Genomic DNA, 20,191 nt, shown 5'->3' with positions numbered 1-20,191 from the left:
ATTACTTTCTTCCCACTTTCCCATTTGTTTCTCTGTCTATAAAACAAAGGAGCTAGATATGATGACCACTTTTGTTTCTACCTCTGAAATTCTATTTATTCTACCATTTAACCAGAAATTTCAGCATACTGTGGGAAACTGGCCCATATTCTGAAGCTCTAAGGCCTGTGATTTCTACAACAGAAATGTTCTTACATACTGGTTATTTGTTATTTGATGTAAGTGGGGTAGATAGCCCTACAGATTTACATTAACAACCGTCTGAGTATTTCTTTGTTCCCTTACAAGGAGCTCCATAATTTATCCAAGATATCTGGATTTGAATAATACACTGAAGTACCTAAAACACAATCATTCCCCAGAGTAATATGTTATATATAAGGTAATGGTTGAGAAAAAAAAAAGCAGGAAATACAAAATGTTTGTTACTGCAAGCAATTTTAATACAAAAGTGTGTCTTGTTTTTAAACAGTTCATTGGTAGAGCTTCAGTTTCTGCCTCAATTAAAACCAATTGAGATAATCACACAGCAACATGGTCGGAGCTGAAAAGGAACAGCAGCTAAAAATCAGGAGCCCCAGACAGCCCCTCTTCATGGTCACTTGGTCAGCTGACTTTATTACGCACAAAAAAAGACGGAAGCAAACGGGACTTGTTAACAAGTGTGCTGGTGAACTCCTTTAAAGGACGAGTGAGTGTTTGTTTTATGTCCACATTTTCAGAATAGGCTCGTGGAATTCATTCCTCAGTTTGTGGGAAGTTGATCGACCATTTTAAATAAATAGCAAAAAATGCAGATAAACAAACTGTAATTCACGATGCCACCAGGGAGTGTCCCTTTGCTGACGGCCTGGGTCCCAGTGAGCACAGGAGTCATTAGCGGCCAGGTCGGATAGGAAGTTATGAACCAGGACTCTTAAAAAACCCCAATGTTCTGACGTTTTCTGAACAGTTACGTTTACCCCTGAATTCTAGCAGCTATTTGTCCTTTAAACACCCAGTACTGAAACAGTATTCAAAGACAGTATTGCAATGAACTCCTTTTGCTGTATCATGTGCAAACATTACCTAGATGAGGTTCCCTCTCTTCAGCTAAAATCACACAACATTAAAAACAATGGAAAAAGCAATCAGAAGTGCCCTCCCCTCGGTTCTCACTAATTGAGGTGTCTGTGATTTACAAAAAAAGAGTTCCTAAACACTGCAGGATTCTTATTTTTTTTTTTTTAATATAATTTATCTTGCTGAGATAGCAAGTCAAGTTTATAAAGAAGATGCATTTAGGAATAATCCTAAAAGATAAAGCAGGTTTACAACCCTGCACCGCGCAGAAACCCTATTTAGAGGCTTTTTTTTTTAATACACATTTGCATCTTGACCTTTTTGCTTGTTCTCAAATATTTCATTTCTGGGCCCCATCCATTACAGGGTTACCAGGAGGCAAATTTTATCTACATAAATATTCACATGAAAATAGTAACTTACAAAAAGAAAAAAAAATAAGGCAGCTTCATAACACAATTATTCTTTTACACTTTTAACAATATAACTTCTCCCATTCAGAATAAATATACACCCAATGCATGGAGCAGGATTCAAAGTGGAGAGAGGCTTGGGGGTGCTTGTACAGTGTTATCGCTTGGGGCCCGGAGTCCTGGGGGAGGCAGTGGTGGTCTTCTTGGACATGGTGGGGATTTTGGAAGGCTTGTTGAGCCCCCTCCTGGAGCTGCCCTGGCCCCCTGCAGCACTGCTCTCTGAAGTGTCTGAACACGCAGACTGTGTCTCTAAAAGGTCAAAGTCAGAGGCATCGCTTCCTCGACGGCTGCTGGCTCGACTCCCGGCTCGACTCCCAGCTCGACTCCCAGGGCGACTGGCTGACTTTTTAGGGTCTGGAATTTAAGAATAAAGGGGCAGACTTAATAGAGACAGCACTGGTGGGTGGGTGGAGAACAAAAGAACCAGAGGCCAGGGTTCTGATCCTAATACCACCTGACGTGCTGAGTGACCGTGGGCAAACCAGAGTCTTTCTGAGTCTCGGTTCTCTCACCTACACAGAAGTTGCAGAAGCCTTTTCTGACTTTGGGCTTCTACCTGAGAAGCATCCTGAGGAGCAGAAGGCAGCTTCTGTCACCAGCACCGTCACCTCACTCGCCCCCTGGCGGAGTGGAGCGGGGCTGCCCTGGGCCTCGGCTCTGAGGAGAGAGCCGCATGGGCGGACTAAGGATGGGGGCGAGGAGGGCCGGCAAACAGCAGCAAGTGGAAGCCAAAGCCCTAGGTTCCCGGGAGGAACGTCCAGAGGTGAGCAGACGCGATCCTCCCCTGACTCTCAGCTCCGAGCTGACATAAACACGGAGCGTCAGGAAGGCCCAGCTCCAGGAGGCCCTTTCCCCCTCTTACATTCTCCCCTGTACAATGGTTTCTGATGACGAACGGGTGCTGTGGCTTTGGCTGTGGGGGCGCCTGCTCTCAGGAGGCACGGTTTGAGCCAGCTGTCCTCTGGGCACCGCACCTGTGTTTCTCTCCTTCTCTGCTCCTCAGATTCCTAGCCTGGCCACACCCCTCACCCTTATCCCCAGTGGAGAAGTGCTGGGGCAGGTCCTTACCTGCCCGATTAGTTTTGGCACCCGTGGGTGCTGGGGAAGAACTGTTGCTAGTATCGCCAGCAAGCGATGTTCGACTTGAATGAAAGGCAGGTGCAGGTCGTTTCAACTTGCTGCCTGTTGATGGAATAACCTTAAAAAAAATAAAAAGGTCATATTTACTTGGTGAAACCGTTGACAGAAATTCCACTTTACAAGGTTTACTTAAGCCCTCCTCATTTTCTAAAAAACTGAAAAGCTAGTTAAAGTCCAGGAAAACAATGATTTATTTTGAAAGTATGCTAGGTCATGAATTTTGAGCATTTCCAAAATAAAGCCTTCATGCGCCAATTAAAGGTTTTAAAATGTCTTCCAATGCCTTTTATCTCACTGACAAATTTCTACTAGAAAAAAAAAATCCTCAAATGCTAAGATTACAGTAGTCATAACAAACAGAAATATGATAAGTGAGTAAAGGTAAGAAATCCAAATACTCCAAAGTATCAAAGTTTTGGGGTTAGATATGTGACATATGAGTTATAATCCCAAATTGTTAACATGGAGATCCAAATATTACTCCAGTCCCTATTATAGAGATGCAGTAAATTCAGTGAAGTAGATCTATTTCTTCACTGGTAGAGTGAAGATTAAATTACTTGACCTGATAAAATAAACGATTAGGAGAAGCACATGAGAGTGCGGCTGTGGTATGAGGAACAAGGCTCTGAACGGCCTGGGACCAGAGGGCCTGGGTCTGGACTTAACATACCCTGGCACGCATGCCTCCACTTCTCACCCTGGAAACCGGGCAAGGAGCCTGCCTCTCCGAACCCCGCTGCCACATACTCCCTTTTGTTCAGTCCACTGCAGCCACTGGCCTGCTGCTGTCCCTTCAACAGCCCAGGAAGGCTCCCTGTTTGCTGCCTGAAATCTCCCAGGTTAAAGCAGAAACTCCAGAAAAGCAGGGACTTTGTTTGCTCCCTGTCACGCCCTAGGCACCTAATACTACATCCGGCACAGAGGAGGGGCTCAATATAAACTTGTTGAGTGAATAAGTCACATGCAGAAGCACTTCCCCAACTGGCAAAGAGCTGGCTAGATGTATGCTATCATTACTGATGCTGGTAGTAGCTCCTTTTACCATCTGAGTGTATATATTTTTTTAAAAAAAGAATTTGGAGGGAAAATATTTTAAATCTATTCTGAGTATCACTCATGCCACAGCATACTCTTCTAATTTTTCTTTGAAATCAATCATGTAAATTGTTTTCCAGGACTTTTAAGATGTTTATACAAAGAAAAGAGTGAAGCAACCCATTTTGTTGTGTTTCTTTTTTCTTTATAAAGAAAGAGCAAAAGCGACAGAGGGATTCGCATTCCAGCACAAACCCTCCTGGCCCACACAGGAGGAAGAGCACCAGTTTCAGAAGGTACTGCTGCTGGGCAGACGTGGCCCTAGAGATGTCGGGCTGGGAGTCTGCGCCAGGACAGTGTGCGGAGTATCAGTAATTAAGAGAAGATGAATCCTTGAAATGAAATGAAACCAAAGGCAAAACCTTAAGACAGAAAAGCTGATCTATTAGAATCCTATGAGATTGGCACTTCATAATCAAAACATTAAAAATTCTAGAACTTTTGAGACTTTCATGAAACTGGAGCCACTAACGAAAAAGCAGGATAGGCAGGTTCAGTCAGGGGGTTTCAGTGTCAGTGGGTCCCCGGATCATGTTCTAAGCCAGATGTATTTCTGAACTGAAGTGGGATGAAACCCAGAGAAGCGAGTCCATTGTGGACACTGGCTTCTTGTACCTCCTGTTTACACTGGTTGAAGCTTTACACGACTAAACGCAGTGTCATGCTTTGAGGCACAAGAACCCAGTGTTTCCTGGCAGGAGCCAGAGTGCCAGCTGTACCACTATCAGACAAGCTGCTAGTCCACATGTTATTTCTGAAACACTGCTCTTCCAAAAGCACTTGGGCATTTTAACGACTGCACTTGAACATGCTGAACCGCTGGCATGTGCATTCAAATCAAGGCTATAGAAACCCAAGTGCCTGGGCCAAGGAATTCAGAAACTAAAACCTGAGCCTCAGAGCAGTGTTCACAAGTGCTGTGCTTGGCTGAAGGGGGCAGCACCCAAGCCTCGGAGAAGCGTGGCAATACCAACCACCCCTGCAATGTGACTCCAGGCGGGAGGGTGCCAGCCACTCTTCTGTCCTAAGCAAGGGTAGAACACTGTTCAACATGCACCGTCGTTGAATTTCAAGTGTTCATAACTCGTTTGTGTCAGATATGACGTCTGGAGACTCCAAGAGGCCTGATTATAAACAATATTGATAAATCACCACGAATGACCACTGTTTACCACCCTGAACAAATATCATTCTAAGGACTGTTGGGAAGTTGTTACACAATCCAGTCTCAGGCATCTCTTATTTATCTCCAATTTTGGTGAATCCGAGTTAGAAACCCCTGAAAGACAATGGACGGGATGAATCAGCTGTGAAAGCAAACACCACAAAGATGGAAAAGAGCACGGACTCGTGTCAGGAGGGAGAGCCGGTCAGGTTCTCGGCATGAGCGAGGGCCTGGTCTTCCCTGTGTCCTTAAATCAGCAAAGCCATACTCTACCTCGGGGCTGGGCAGCTGGAGGTCAGGATAGTGGCTGTCCCTGACAGGGGTGCCAGCTCTACTGTTTACCAACCAGGGTTTGTCATAACAGCGAGAGAACTGAAGCGGAGTCTGTGAAACGGAAATCCAAAGGGAAGGACGGGAACAATTGAAAGTGGAACACAAAAGGAGCAAATTGGGAACATAAAATAAATAATAAATAAATAAATAATAAATAGAAGACACTAAATTTTAAAGAAACAGAAAACAAAGTAAAATGTGCATCAGTCCAACGGGATGAAAGGGGCCAAGGCAGAAAGGCAGTAGCATTCTTCAGCTACAACCCATCATCACAGCAAACTTCTCTCTTACTTAGCTCCAGCTGCAGAGACAGTGCCTGAATTTTCAAGATCAGTAACTCTGGATGGGTTCAAACTCAAAATGGGAATATGTGGAAAGAAGCGCTTTGGACCTAACGACTTAATTCCTATTTAAACGTCCTTTGCGGCCATGTTAAAGGCCCAGATCTGTGTACCACCAGGGCCTGGCCAGCCTGGTCTCTATGTCTTCAAGTGCGTCTCCTCTCTGGAGTCTTTCAGAGGCTACACTGAACAGTGGCCATGTGCAGAGCTGGGAGCGGGGCAGGAGGTCACACCGAGGCTGTACGTACCTTGGTGCCACTGGCTGGGGTGGCTGGAGAAGACGGCATGGACGTACAGCTGTGGTTACTCTGACTAGCACTTGAGCTGGAGCGAGTAGGGGAGGCTGCACGGGAAGATGGTTTGGACCTTCGACCCCGGGACCGGAAGGGGGTCATGCCCTGGGATGCCCCCTCAGGGAGGATGAATTTCTCTCTGAGTTCGATGTTAGTTCTACCTCGTGCTAGAAAAGGAAATAAACACACACACATACAGTGACAGTTAACCTTGAAAAAAATATATCTTTGATGGTCACACAGCTGCTTGACCCCACGAAAACAGTTATATAATTTATAGGTTTAGTACCATCTGCGGCTTCTTTTGAAATAGAGATAAATTCCTGATTTATCAGCCTTGTCATGATTCTCACCCACAGCAGACACATTAATGAAGAACCCCTTGGTTTGCTGTAATAAAGAACTCTTTGTGTACCAAGCACCGTCCCATGCTGCAGTCACGATCTGCCTTGCCACTGTCCCCTGGGGTCAAGAGAAAGCAGAGGCAGCAGTCCACAAACCTCCGAGGTTAAATCAAAACCCCTCTTTTCTCTCTCACAGGACATGTGTACTTTTTGCTCAACTCTTGCAGGACACGCGGTAATGAAACAGTATAGAAAAACAGATCACTGAAATTGACGTCATCTAGATAAGGGTCCCCAACTTCTGGGCTGCAGACCAGTACCTCCTATCAGACCAGGAGTGGCATTTGATTAGAAACAAAGGGCACAGTGAATGTTATGTACTTGAATCATCCAGAACCTACCCCCTCCCCTGGTTCCGTGGAAAAACTGTCTTCCACGAAATTGGTCCCTGGTGCCAAAAAGGTTGGGGACCACTGATCTAGACTCTTCTACTTAAATCCAGTTGATAATAATCCTAAGAAAGGGGTCCAGGAACTCAGGACAGTGAAAAGATCTGGGCTGAACTGTTAAGAAGTAAACATGTGGGAGGAGAGAGAGAGAGATCAAGACCATCCATGCACAAAACTTGCCAGTGAGAAACCATTAGGTCAAAAGCTGAAAGCCACGAGAAGCTGAGGGCAGACCTGCAATGGGAGAGGGATGCCAGCTGGAGAGTCTGGGAACACAGTAGTGCTTCCCAGGGCTTCCTGGAGCCACCAGACCAGAACCCCACGCTTGGATTCGCTCAGAAGATAACCACACACGTTAACTGTGAAAGATGTTATGAATTTAAAAGAAACAATTCCTCTGCAGTGTGTTCTTAGGTCACTCCTCACTGAAAGGTGTTAATTCTGTGACCACCTTCTGTCTCCTTATTCACCCCCAAGCTGCTCCCTGTTTAGGACAGGTCTAAACAAACTGGACTCTTAGTAAAGCCTGGGAAAAGGGAACCATCATAAACAAACTATCTGCCATTCTTCCCTATATTAGATGTTTTACTTTGGCCAGAAATTGCAAGTTTAGAAGATTTCAGGTAATGGTACACATTCCTCTTTCTTGCCCAGTCCCACAAGTCCTCAAGAAATTTGAGGAATCTTGGTAGAATCAGACTTTAAATCAGGTTGCACAAGGCTTCATAAGCAGAGTGGTTTAAATTCCTAAGTCAAATCCAAATTCTTTTCAATATGTGAAGTTAACATAACATATCAGAGTATCAGCTTAAAAGGGCTAACCTGGATATCAAAACCTCTGAGTTACAGTCCAGGCTCTTCCCAGCTGTGATTCCCTCCTGCCTGGGACTCTGTTTCCTCAGCCTCCCTACAGGTGATCAGTCAGGTTGACTGATGTCTAAGGGTCCTTCTTGTCTGATGGTGTAGCATTCCTGGAATGCTAACCTGTTTCCTTCCTTCTCCGGCCCCAATAGAACATGCCCTTCAAGGTTCATTCCTGGGCCCTCTGGTTCCCTACTCATCCTTTTTCCAAACTCCAGCACTTCCCTCAGTGTCTAAACTCATGATTCTTAAAGAGAATTTCCTTCAGCACTGACCTGGGTACTTAATAACATTCTGTATCACTAAACACTTATTTTATCTTATATTTGCTAACATGCCCAGCACAATGTCGGACGCACAGCAAGTGCTGAAGTAACACTGACAAATGGAAATCATTACTCAACTGAGGACCACGACGCCTCAGAGGAGTTGTTTATGACCCTAGGCCAGACAGAACTTGAGATGTGTGGTTTAAACCTACGAGACTTAAGAGTTCACTGAGCTCACTCTCTGGAAAACACCACAGTGATACAAGAGGAAGACTCTGAAATGGCATCACTGATGAGGGCAATTACATGTTAAATGCAATAATATAACGATAACATGTTCCCCATGCACTCTGCAGCTTACAGTGCGTGATCATGTGTAAATACTACGCTTGACTGTTCTCGGCAGCCAGTCAGCATCCCCACGTCATGGAAAACTACAACGCTCAGAGGCTGAGGGCAGGGAAAACTATGCAAGAACTGGAACCAGAATCCTCATCTTCCACCCGAGCTGCGCTCTGCCCACCCCCAGCTCTCTGCATCATCAGCTACCCGAGCTCATCCAACTCTGGGCTCCAAGCCCCTCTAACATCCCCCCTCCCCGGGGCAATCGCTGGCAAGGGTCACAGACCACTTCTGCCTCAGGGGATGCTTTTAAATTGTAGAAAGGTTGAAATCTACAGAAAATTTCAAAGAATTAAAGGTGCTTAACCTTAGGGGACAATACTATTAAACTGTTAGTATCTTTATTTCTCTGCACAACTTTGTGTATATGTATGTAAATATATAAAAAATGCAAAAACATCAGAAACATTCCTCCGTGCTTGATGTATCGGACATAACTTCAGCTAGCTGCACAGTATTATTTCATCATATTGAAATGAGTTTATTTCACCAACCCTGTGTTGTATTTGTTCATAATTTTTAACATACTGTATACAGTGCTGTGACAGACTACTTGAGGAAAGTGTTTGCGCCCATCCATGATGACTTCCTTAAGGCAAGTCTTTACAAGTGGATTTGCTGGGGGAAAAGGATGCACACTCAAGGTTTTTGGTACTTGTCAGCCGATCTACAGCTTCCCTGGTGGCCCAGTGGTAAAGAATCTGCCTGCCAAGCAGGAAATGTGGGTTTGATCCCTGGATTGGGAAGATTCCCTGGAGAAGGAAATGGCAACCCACTCCAGCATTCTTGCCTGGGAAATTCTATGGACAGAGGAGCCTGGTGGGCTATATATATAGTCCATGGGGTCACAAAGAATCAGACATGACTTAGCAACTAAATAGCAACTGCTCTACAAAACTTTACACCCATGGACACTCTCAAAAATAATGTTATGAATATATTCTGTTTACTTCACTCTGGCCAGTGCCCCCCTGTATTGAGAGAGTATGTGCGTACTCATGTGTACCACCTGAACACAGGTAAAAACCAGATAAATCTGACAGGTAAAAACTCTTCTCTGCTGTTGTCATTCGCAAGTGGGGGCGTTACTATTTTCCTCTTGAAACATTCTCCCTTGGCTTCTAAGACCCCTGCTTGTCGCCTCCTGCAGACTACCCCGTCCCATTCACTTCTTCAATGCTGATGTCCCCCTGGTTCTGTCTGCAGTCCTGTTCTCCCTCTTAGACTTTCAATCTGGTGATGAGCTCATCCACCTGAGACCTTAGCACCATCTTCAGGCCCTGCCTGCCTCTCCGTTACACTCCCAGTGCAGGCCTTCTCCTAGATGCCAGAACCTTACATCCAACACTGATTAGACATGACTGAAGCAGAAACCTGGCTGTTGACATAGGCCCCTCCCTCATGATGGCAGTTGAGTCTACTGTTGACTCCACCTTCTAATACTTCTTGAATCCCATCAGACTTACCTCAAACTTATGTGGTTCATCTCCCTAACCCTGGACCACTGTAACAGGCTTCCAAATGTTCTCTGTATTTCTCATCTCAATCCCATCCCTCCCTCCCTCCTCATTCCCCAGACTGAATTTCTAAATAGAAATCTGATCTCTCTAAACAGTGTAAAACCTTTCCATGGTCTTTCATTGCTTACAGCAGCATTTCCCAAACTGAGGCTTCTGAGGGGTTTCCTATGAAGAGAAGTTTAGTAAGCACTGGATTCTACATTCCCCCCCCACCCCCCTGCTGCTGCTGCGTCGCATCAGTCATGGTCGACTCTGTGCGACCCCATAGACGGCAGCCCACCAGGCTCCTCTGTCCCTGGGATTCTCCAGGCAAGAACACTGGAGTGGGTTGCCATTTCCTTCTCCAATGCATGAAAGTGAAGTCCATGGACTGCGGCCTACCAGGCTCCTCTGTCCATGTCCATGGGATTTTCCAGGCAAGAGCACTGGAGTGGGGTGCCATTGCCTTCTCCACCCTCTCTCTCTCGGAGAGCCCTAATGCAATCAGCATTTTATAAACTCTGAAAAGTCCTGCAGTAAAGAAACCTGCTTACTTACAAATGCATTTCATTTGACCATGACTTTTTTGTTTTTTTTTTAAAAGATCATATCTTAGGGCCCAGACCCCAAAGGCAGTCATTTCAAGTTCAGTTTTTCAACCACCAGAGAGATCATCATTTTTCCAAGAGACTACTGCTAGCCACTGATTTTGGCTGCAACATGCCTGTTAGTTAAAATTCACTTCCACTGTTTAATGGGCGGAGTTTTGGTATACCAAGATGAAGAGTTCTGTGGATGGGAGATTGTGATGGTAGCTCAACAGCGTGAATGTGCTACTGACCTGTACACCTAAAAATGGTCAGGATGGTAAGTTACATGCATTTTACCATATAATAAAAAAATCAGTTCTAAGCCAAACTGTGCCTTTTAAATCTTCACAATAAAGTTTTTCTAGGTAGTAAAATTTCAGGGAACTAATTTGTCTAATGCTCAGAAACATTCAAGGACCCCTAGGGTAAATGTGCACGTATTCATTATCTCCATCCAAACATGGTTTCCTTTGCCATGGATCAATTCAGAAAATCAAATCTCCAATTCCAGCAGTACCAGGTACCTACTGAATTGACTAGTTTGGCTAAAGAAATGTGCAGGCTGAGATAGCTTTCATCATCTCAAACAGCTGTGTAAAGGCAGTTAACACGATTACGCAACATCAGTATTATATCATAAATTTTGTACTGTCCACAGAATAACATTCTCTGTGGTGCAGCCAAGTAAATGCAACCCAAATGAATAAAAAGTCCACCGAAGTGGAGCTTCAAGAAGCCACAGTAATCCTCACAGAATCCTAGGCAGCTTCTCACTGTGACGTTCATGCCCTTCCAAGTCACTTATTACATCTGCCTGGGCCCTTAAGTGTTCCTTTATTAGCACAACTTTTATTTGCTGAGATGTAGCTCATCCTGTCCATCATGGCAGAGTTATGATATCTAAGCCTAATAGGAGTTCTGGACTCTACAGCCAATGGAATCAGGATGAGGGCACACTTGGGAGGGCATAGGGGTGAGCCTTACCTTGTCTGCTCCAAGAGATGCTGAAAAAGGCTACTATGTTCCATAGAAAATAGCTCCTAGATGGCCCTCCCATATATCCTTGGGGGGGTTCCAATTTCTAGCTAACAAGATAAGGAAAAGCAAGCAGTGTTCTCCTTGGCCAGCAGCACAATGTTATCGTAAATAGAGCAAGTAGAGCAGGCAGCAAACAGGCAAAGATTCCAAAATGTCACATGCAGTATCTCTCTTTTGTTTATTTAGTTCAATCACACATGACATGAAAAATAAAACTTTATTAATAGATTTGGAAATGAATAATCTTATTTTACTGACTTAAGGTTAAAAAGAAATATATATTGCTTTTCATTGGAAATAATCAAAGGGGTTTTTATAGCAAAGAAATTGGTTCGTGATATAATTAAACTCTAAAATAGATTTAAACCTGCTCTAGTTTTTACCAGAATAGGTGTTTTTAAAACTAACTACTTTATAAAAAGAAATTCCTAATGAAGAGTATTGCCCTATTATTACTCTGGGTTTACTGGAGTATATGCAGAATTAGTTAAAAGGAAATCTATGAGCATATCTGAATTCATGTGAGAACCTTTATTTTTTATTTATTTTTAAAGACTGTCTTGATGTGGACCAGTTTTAGTCTTTCCTGAATCTGTTACAATATTGCTTCTGTTGTATGTTTTGGATTTTGGGCCAGGAAGCACATGGGATGTTAGCTCCCCGACCAGGGACTGAACCTAGACTGCCAGGGAAGTCCCAGAAACCTTTAGCTTTAAATGCTTCAGATTCTGACAATCAGTCACATCCAAAGAAGCGATGTAACAGTACTGTAAACATTTCTGTTAGGTCTATAAAGTAAGCCTTATGAATTTATGCAGTAGAACACATATAAGAAGGGATGGTGGTGGGTATGTTAGCCCACGAAACACACAGCATGTAGGTCAGGAGCCAGACTGTGGGATCTGAACCCTGTCTCTGCCATTTATTAGCTGCCTCTCCTCAGGAAGGTTGTTTACCTTTTCTGTGCTTCAAATTGCTGTTTTATATAACGGAGATAATAATAGTAGCTACCCCTCCTAGAGGTGAAAATGTGTTATTATTGGTAAAATGATTATAATAGTGTGTAGTATAAAAACCTGTAAGTATTTGTTAAACAGAAACTCAGAACCAATTCCATGGATACTGTCTCAACAGGCATATTTTATGCTTTGTCAACTTACAAGAGTTAGAAGAGCTATGGTTTGGCTATTTCAAAGCATTCATAAAGGCAGCAGATACCACAGAGCCAAGAGATGCTACAGTTTAAAAAGCAAAGCCATTCTCAACGGGCCGGGATGTGGGTAAGAGGGACAAAGCTTAAAAGCCAACCTATGGGAGACTGACTGGAAATCGAAGAGCTGGAATCAGAGCGCTTTATTTTACTCCCAGGATGGTGCACTAGAATAAAAAATACATAAACACAAAGAAACAGAGCAGGAAACGCAGAAACTGGTCAAGAAAGACAAACTGGCAGAGAGTGGGGGAGGCTCCTGCGTACCCACATGCAGCTCAGCTAACAGAGGGAAGGGAAGGAGCAGCTGAAGGGGACGCATGACCGGGATCTGACCATCTCCCACTGGCCGCGGCCCCACACGCCTCCAGCGGCAGGCGCCGTTGCTCACACTCAACTGGCCGTCCTCTCTGGCCTCTGGGCTGGTGTGCCAGCCTTTGTGGGATGAAGCAGACCGAGACTTCATGGACCCACTCAGGTGACTCCCAGGCCCACTGCCAGGTGTCCTGCATCCTTCTGGTTAAAGGAGCTCCCAGTCCTCCCCTCCCTGGAGGGGCCTAGCACCCTCCCCGACTTTGAGACGCACAAATTCCAGGCAAGGTCACCGGCAATACTAACAGGAAGCCGACAGGCCTTTTTAGGGCTTCTTTCCAGGCTGGTGTTAGCGTAACACCTCACATGGAAATATTTCATGACACCAATAAATTCCTAATTCTTATTTACTGCGTTTCCAGAAACCCATCTTCCTCAACAACATGCACCCCTCCTGCTCTCTCCCCTGGTCTGCCCTGGCACCCTGACCAAGTTCCCATCTGCACTAACTGGGATGACATCTGGGTAGCTTAACAACAGACACCAAACAGACCCCCACGGCCAGCACCCCATGGAATCACGAAAGACCAGTGGTGAGGGCATGGCTGACAAGTAACATGTGCTGAACGTGGCTTCTTACCTCGGCAGGGGTCATTTTTCACGAGGAACTCATCCAGGGCCATCCACCCTCCACCGACGCGGACCATCACGGTGCTGCGCAGGATGCGGACCAGCCGCAGCTGCTGGGAGTCCCCGAACTGCAGGGCCAAGGACACAGGTGAGCCAGGGCGCTGGGGGGCAGGGTGGGTCGACATGCCCCTAGTGGAGCAGACTGTATTCAGATGGAGTGACAAGTTCGCAGTTGTGGGGCGAATTTTAACTCTCACTCTTTTGCATTTTTCACAGAAAACTTAAAATATGGAAAAGCTAAAGGCCACTGTCTTGACGTACTTTCTACTGGAATAAAGTTTAAGTGCTGAGGGTTGTGACCCTGCCCCAAAGGGGAAGGTGGAGGGCAGACAAGGCCTTAGCTCACTTTGAGTCTTTCAAAGACGCTGCCCAAATTAAAATCCAGTAGTACAATTCTTTGTTAAGCTAGTTTGTTTCCATAGAAGAAAAGGTAGCTATGAGGTGGATGTCAGCTTCTGAATACAGTGTGCTCAAAAGTTAAATGGAAAATAGCAAATAATCTCAAGTCTCAAGGAAACTCTTGCAAAGCATCATCATCATTACCAGCTTAGAAGGAAATCTGATTTTCCATATTATTTTATAAATAAACACTTAAATATTCTCTAATTGTGATTGTCACCAGCAGAAAATTTTCTTCAGCTGAACAAATGATTAGATAGTGTTTATACTAAAATTTAGTTGAAGAAATAAAAAATTTAATCTACCATGCTGACTGTAAGTAGCTTTCAACAATCATTTTGAGATATTAAAACAAGTATGATTTTCTGATATTTATTTTTCCTTTTTTTCCTGCCAAATATGCCAACTTCCCAACTGTATCAACATTTGGAGTTTCCTATCGCATAAATTATCCTCTTCCCAAAATAAAGAGGCAACAGAAGAGAATCATGAGACCTCAAAACAAAAATCAAACATATGGTTGCAGAAATGGAATTCCTAGAATTGTTTAATTCAAAGAGAACGTTGCAGGGGGTGGGGGCATGGGGATTCAATTACTTATGATTTTCAAAGTTAAAAGGAGAACCATAACTTTGAAACAGGGCACAAAATTTGAAAATGCCAGAAAGGATCTTTGAGAAGGATCCATAATCAACCTCTTTCAAAATTAGTATTTTTGTGGTAATTCTCCATATGACTTTGTACTCACTCAAGCTAATTGTTAACTTATACAGGCAAGGTGACTGAAAAAAAATACCACCCCCAACCCAAGCCCTTATCTCAGAAAATAAAAATCGTCCTACATCTTTCCTCTCACCCAGGTTATAGGTTTTTATACAGAGTGACTGCAGCCACAGCATAGTGTGGTGTGAAGAGCACTGAAGTGGGGGCCAGAAACGTGAGGGAATGAATGTCCTGTCCCAGGAAGGAAGCTGCCCTCAGACACTGGCCCTGTGAGTGGGAGCAGGCAGGCACCGAGGACTCCATCGGATCTAAGGGCAGTGTCAGCTTGCGTCACGATTCGGAGTCTTCTCTGGGTAAGTGAGGGGAGAAGGAAAAGGAGCTCTGCATCTCCCAGAGGGAACCAGGAAGGAGCCCCAAGCTGAGCTATATTCTTAGATTACTGTGCCCCCTCAACGATTTGTTAGCCTAATTGCACTGATTTCATTTTTTCCCCCCCTTAATTTCTTTTCTTTTCTTCTCCTTAATTTCTTACTAAAGCTCTCTCTGAAGTATTCTAACTTGCTTTTACTGAGCTATGGGGAAAAGGAGGTTTGACCTAAGCCAGAGGCCAAAGTGGCTGGGGAAGCTGAGGCCAGAGTGATGAGTGTGGAAGGAACTACCACAGCTCTATAAACAGGGACCGGCACAAATCTGGCAAAGAGGAGCTGCCAGAGAAGCAAGGACCTCTGGACAGTCTTAGGGGCAACAGTAAGCTCTGTTTCCTTCTCTTAAAAGGAAAATCCCTTACAGTGACCTGGGCCATGGCTCTGGTATTTCCCGTGCAACTGTGGGCACAGTGGTCCTTAAGGCCTCAGGGGCCTCGTGTATAAAATGAACTTCATAATTCTGTTCCCAACACTGGAATGGACTCCTCTGACCCTCTGCCGGTCAGTGGAGTAGAAGAGAACATCAGTGCCACTTCAAAGGGCCCTGTACTCACATGCAGTCATTAGCAAACAGGCACAACCTTAGGTGCTACTTGGCATTCTTCTGCAATGATTTATTTAAAGTCAGTTTGGATGTTCTTGTTTTCATTTTCTTTCCATCCTTTGTTCTTCCCACTGGCCCAGAATGTTACTATAGTTAGTGGTTAAGGCAGAGCCTGGAACTCAACATTGATTGAAGGCCTCAAATCTACCAAGTGTTTCTGATTTCATTTCACAAGACAAATTTTACCCATGCAACTTCCTTCCATTTAAAGACATAGGACCCCAGAGCCCTCAAAAAGATCTAAAAGGTTAGAATTACCAAGCAGAGTCAAAAGCATTCAATCTTCTTTGCAAGTCTAATTTGATCCCATTAGATCATACTGGCTGGCCGTAATTGGCAAACTTTCAGGCTACAGCCAAGTATGATTCCACACCACACTTCTCACATACCTTATAAGTACAAGTAACTAAAATATTAATAAGGTATTTAAACCGACTGAGTACCTTAAATATCCCAAGACTTTTTTGACTTAGTGTGCATTATAAATTCTGTGTTAATGGTCAAAAGACTTGGGTGTAAATCAGAACTGTGCTGTCTGGTATTCTGACTTCCAAAACATAAGGGGCTCTGACTTCCAAAAGACTGGGCTCTTTTCAGAAGTGGGCTAGACTGATACCACAGTTGACTTCCCCGGAACCACACTATATACTTATAACTCAGCCCAGCAAAATATTGTTTTTAGCTGATCGAATTTTGAATGGAAAATTATATACACTTATATCTTTTTGCCTGGAAGACAGCTTTAGAACACTTGCCCCGCTAGCAGTTTCTCCGCTTGGTAAGACAACCTGATGTGACCCAGGCATGCTTCAGATTATGTCCTCTCCCCATAGCAAAGAACAGGCAGCATTAGCCACACAGACCATTTCCACCGAAAACAATGTTTGCAAGGCACACTGTACCTGATTGCCGAGGAAGAACTATAGACAGTTAAGAGTAAAGGACGGAGGAAATGGAAGAAGGAAAAAAAAAAAAACAGAGAACATTTTGTCAAATTAACACTAAGGAATGAAAATCATGTAATCATGTTAACAGTTTCAAGAAGAACAACATACTGACCATATTCTTATCCAGCTTCAGACTCAGGGATGCGGTTTTACAAGCTAAGACCTAACTTTTGCACTCTTTGTTGCTCCTGTTAATTCATCCCTCTTACAGGTAATTGAAACAAAACAAAACTCAACAGACCAGGGTAAGACTGCTTGGAGCCTTATTATAACCCAAAACTTGGGCTGGATCTAAGGCAGAGCCACGTGACACTTTGCTCCCCGGCTCAGACCAGCACTGGGTGGCTCTGCTGTACCTTGAAGACAGTTTTGACATGCCCATGAATCTCATTTTCCTCCTCCTAACTGGCTGCATGTCACTCTGTCATCTGAAATGGCCACCTAAATCCTCTTTGCCAATACTAGATCTACTTTAGGATCTTAAAGAATCCTGACACACTGCTGAGTGCATTTTAGGAGACCTGTCATAGATGCTTTTTATGTCCCTGCCTGGCCCCAAACGAAGCTAAAACACAGCATGGCTCACTGTCATTTATGGCCTTACTCAGTATGGCTTTCTAGGGAAGACTATTGAGCAGGCTAAGAGTCCTGTGGGGCCTCGAGACAGCTCTTCTAGCCCTGAGCCTCTGAGCCATATGGGCTTATGACAACTAGCTCCTTGGGGGCAATGGCCATTCATTAGATAGCTGTTCCCTTATCTTATGATAAAGGTGCCTCCTCGTCCACAAAGACCTGTTCAGTAGTGAAGAGAGGGCTCTGAAATGTCTCCTCTATTGGATCTCATACAAGCAATGGCGGACCAAATAGGGCACTATTTTCCAGATGCAATTATGCGGGGCTCTGAATCTTAGCCCACAGGACACCTGACACCTGCAGAGATGAGGGCCAGACACTGCATGTCAAGTCCCACTGGCTCTGGTCCTCCAAGCATCGGGAGCGGGAAGTTGGGGTCACCCATCTGTCGTGTGTCAGGCTCTTTCACCTGTAAGGGCCACACAGGAGAAATGACCACCACAAAGCACTGGTTTTCTCTTTCTTACCCGGTATTTATTCTCTCCAATCTGCTCCACCTGAAACCTTTTTGCACATTTGCACTGAGCCACTTGTCTTGTGACCTATTAGTAGTGAATAAAAACAAAAAGAAAAGTGTGAGGGATAAAGTAAGACTTTCTCTTCAAAGAAACAAAGATCTTTACATGTCATCAGAGAAGCTCTTCATTACATATTTTCCGGAATTCCAGGCATTTAATACATGCATTCATCTTTTTTTTTGTTTGTTTCATAAATTTTTCTTTTTTTAAAAATTATTATTATTATTATTATTTTTTAGTTTTTTATTTTCATGCATTCATCTTCTATCGTGAGTCTCATGGAGACTCAGTTAGATGCTGAATATAAAGGAAATTCACCAGTAATGATACAACACATTCTTCCATCTTGCTTCAAAATCCCCTCAGAGAAATGTGCTAGTATGCATGCATCAATATTAACTGACTAATTAACAGCAAATTATGAGTTGATTTAAACCTCTACCTAGGAGCCTGGCCCTGGGCCACTCCCTAGGCCAGGCCCAGTGCCTCCCCCATCTCAGGATCAATTCTGTGAGCTCCTAATGAATTCATACTTTTCAGCGATGCAGTTTTCAATGTGATACAGTTCTTAAATAGGCAGAGAGGTTGGTGCCTCTCTTAAACACTTAAACTTAAACACTATGTTTCAACCCTTAAATGCTACATTTGAAGATGCTCCTCTGGACCCTGAGGCAGAGTCTGTTCTAGGCAACGTGGTGCCCTGGAGAGGTTCTCCGAAACTGCAGAGCACCACACAGAGGAGACTCAGGTGAGTGAATTCATCAAGATGGAGCCACGCTCGATAGCTGGAGACCCAAGGGGGCTCCACCATCCAGCAGGGGATCCCCAAACAGAACTCCAGATAATCACCTCCCAACAGACATGCTGAAGGGCTGATATGGCAATAGTACCCAACCAAATTCAGGACAGTAGCAACGTGTCGTCAAAAATGTACTCAAAATACAATTATTTCTCATACCTCGTCTTCAATTTTATCTGCATCAGTTGTTGGTCGATAAGCATCCTTGTTGGGATGGAGAGCAGCCACAAATTCATAGTAATCAATATAACCATCCCCATCTCGGTCGAAAATGTCTGCAACAGCAGTCATCTCTAACTTGGTAGTAGGGAACTCTGGAGGAAAATTAATCACATTTTGGAACATTAAAAGAAAAGGCTTACTTGGCTGGTTGGAGGTTATATAAATACTTCTTTAAAAGAATTTGTCTTTTTTTTTTTTTTTTCTGAAAACCAGTACATGCTCCCTTTAGAAAACTTAGAAAATACAAAAAGTTACGAAGGAGATAAGCATCACCCCAAAATATATTATGGGATACTCAGAGCACGGCCCAGAACACTTGGTTTTTGGCATTTTTGCTGATAAGACTCATAACCCTCCCAACCCCCTATGCAATTTAAAACCAGAGACCTACCACCAAACTTCAGAATATACTTATTCACTCCACTATCAATAGGTTGGATATTTAGATTATTTCAGGAGAGTGACAATTTGGAATAAACGGGGTGAAGTTTTTCTACGTTTAGATTATTGCTTTGGGTTCCTCACAACTGCCTTCCAAAGTGTGAATGTTACAATAACCAGAGCGACTTCTTCAGACATAAAGTGGACCACACTGTCTCTCAGATGGAAATCTCTGCTGGCGGCCCACTGTCTCGAGAATAAGATCTGATCCCTTCACGATGGCCAACAACGCCCCCTGTTAATAGTTGTTTTCTACCTTTCCAACTTCACATCTTACCAATTCTGAGGTCATGAGACTCCATCCATGTTAACCTCTGAGAACCTGCCAAGTTCATTCTCCTCTCAGCACTTTGTACCTGCTGCGGTTCTGCCTCTGTCTCTCCCCTGAAATCTTGACGTGGCTGAATCCTTACCATCACTTAGGTCTCAACTCAGCTACTACCTCCAGACAGGCCTTCCTGGGCCTCCATGTGAAGCAGCACACCTGTGAGCTGTGCTTGGTGATCTGCGCAAGTCACTTCACTGAGTGCCTCACTTATTCCTTTTGCTAAAAATACACGAGATCACACATTCTGTAAGCTTTTATACAGATGCTAGAAACTGACATGATGAGGGATGTAATGTACAACAAAATGATAAATATAATTACTACTGCTATACGTCACATATAAAAGCTGTTGAGGGTAAACCCTGAGTTCTCATCACAAGAAATAATTTTTTTATATCTTAAACTTGTACCTATGAAATGATGTTCACTAAACTTACTGTGATAATTATTCATATACGTAAATCAAATCATTATGCTGTATACCTTAGTCTTATTCAGTGCTGTATGCTACTTATATCTCAATAAAATTGCAAGAAAAAAAAACTGAATTCCTATTGAACAACTGATACTGTGAAAAACTTAA

General features: G+C 43.8%; 1 protein-coding gene across 6 annotated transcripts in view; it reads right to left on the bottom strand.

Annotated features, from left to right (window-relative positions):
- Window positions 1-421: 421 nt before the first annotated feature.
- MACF1 (microtubule actin crosslinking factor 1) overlaps window positions 422-20,191 on the bottom strand; it is a 343,697-nt gene continuing 323,927 nt past the window's right edge. For 4 of the 6 annotated variants that reach the window (XM_069586902.1, XM_069586911.1, XM_069586919.1 and 1 more), the window contains 8 exons: window positions 18,777-18,931; window positions 17,768-17,842; window positions 16,623-16,640; window positions 13,520-13,637; window positions 5,861-6,072; window positions 5,212-5,322; window positions 2,604-2,733; window positions 422-1,889 (listed from right to left, as the gene is read on the bottom strand). In XM_069586902.1, the coding sequence (XP_069443003.1) occupies window positions 1,633-1,889; window positions 2,604-2,733; window positions 5,212-5,322; window positions 5,861-6,072; window positions 13,520-13,637; window positions 16,623-16,640; window positions 17,768-17,842; window positions 18,777-18,931 (1,076 nt within the window). In that variant the 3' untranslated portion in view covers window positions 422-1,632. Of the gene's footprint in view, window positions 1,890-2,603; window positions 2,734-5,211; window positions 5,323-5,860; window positions 6,073-12,665; window positions 12,735-13,519; window positions 13,638-16,622; window positions 16,641-17,767; window positions 17,843-18,776; window positions 18,932-20,191 lie in introns of all 6 variants that reach the window. The other 2 variants (XM_069586936.1, XM_069586944.1) reach the window with 2 other exon arrangements.

This window comes from Ovis canadensis, chromosome 1 (genome assembly GCF_042477335.2).
Source record: "Ovis canadensis isolate MfBH-ARS-UI-01 breed Bighorn chromosome 1, ARS-UI_OviCan_v2, whole genome shotgun sequence".
Lineage (NCBI taxonomy): Eukaryota > Metazoa > Chordata > Mammalia > Artiodactyla > Bovidae > Ovis > Ovis canadensis.
Note: the sequence above shows the minus strand (reverse complement) of the source record. Positions and strands in the feature narration are given on the sequence as shown.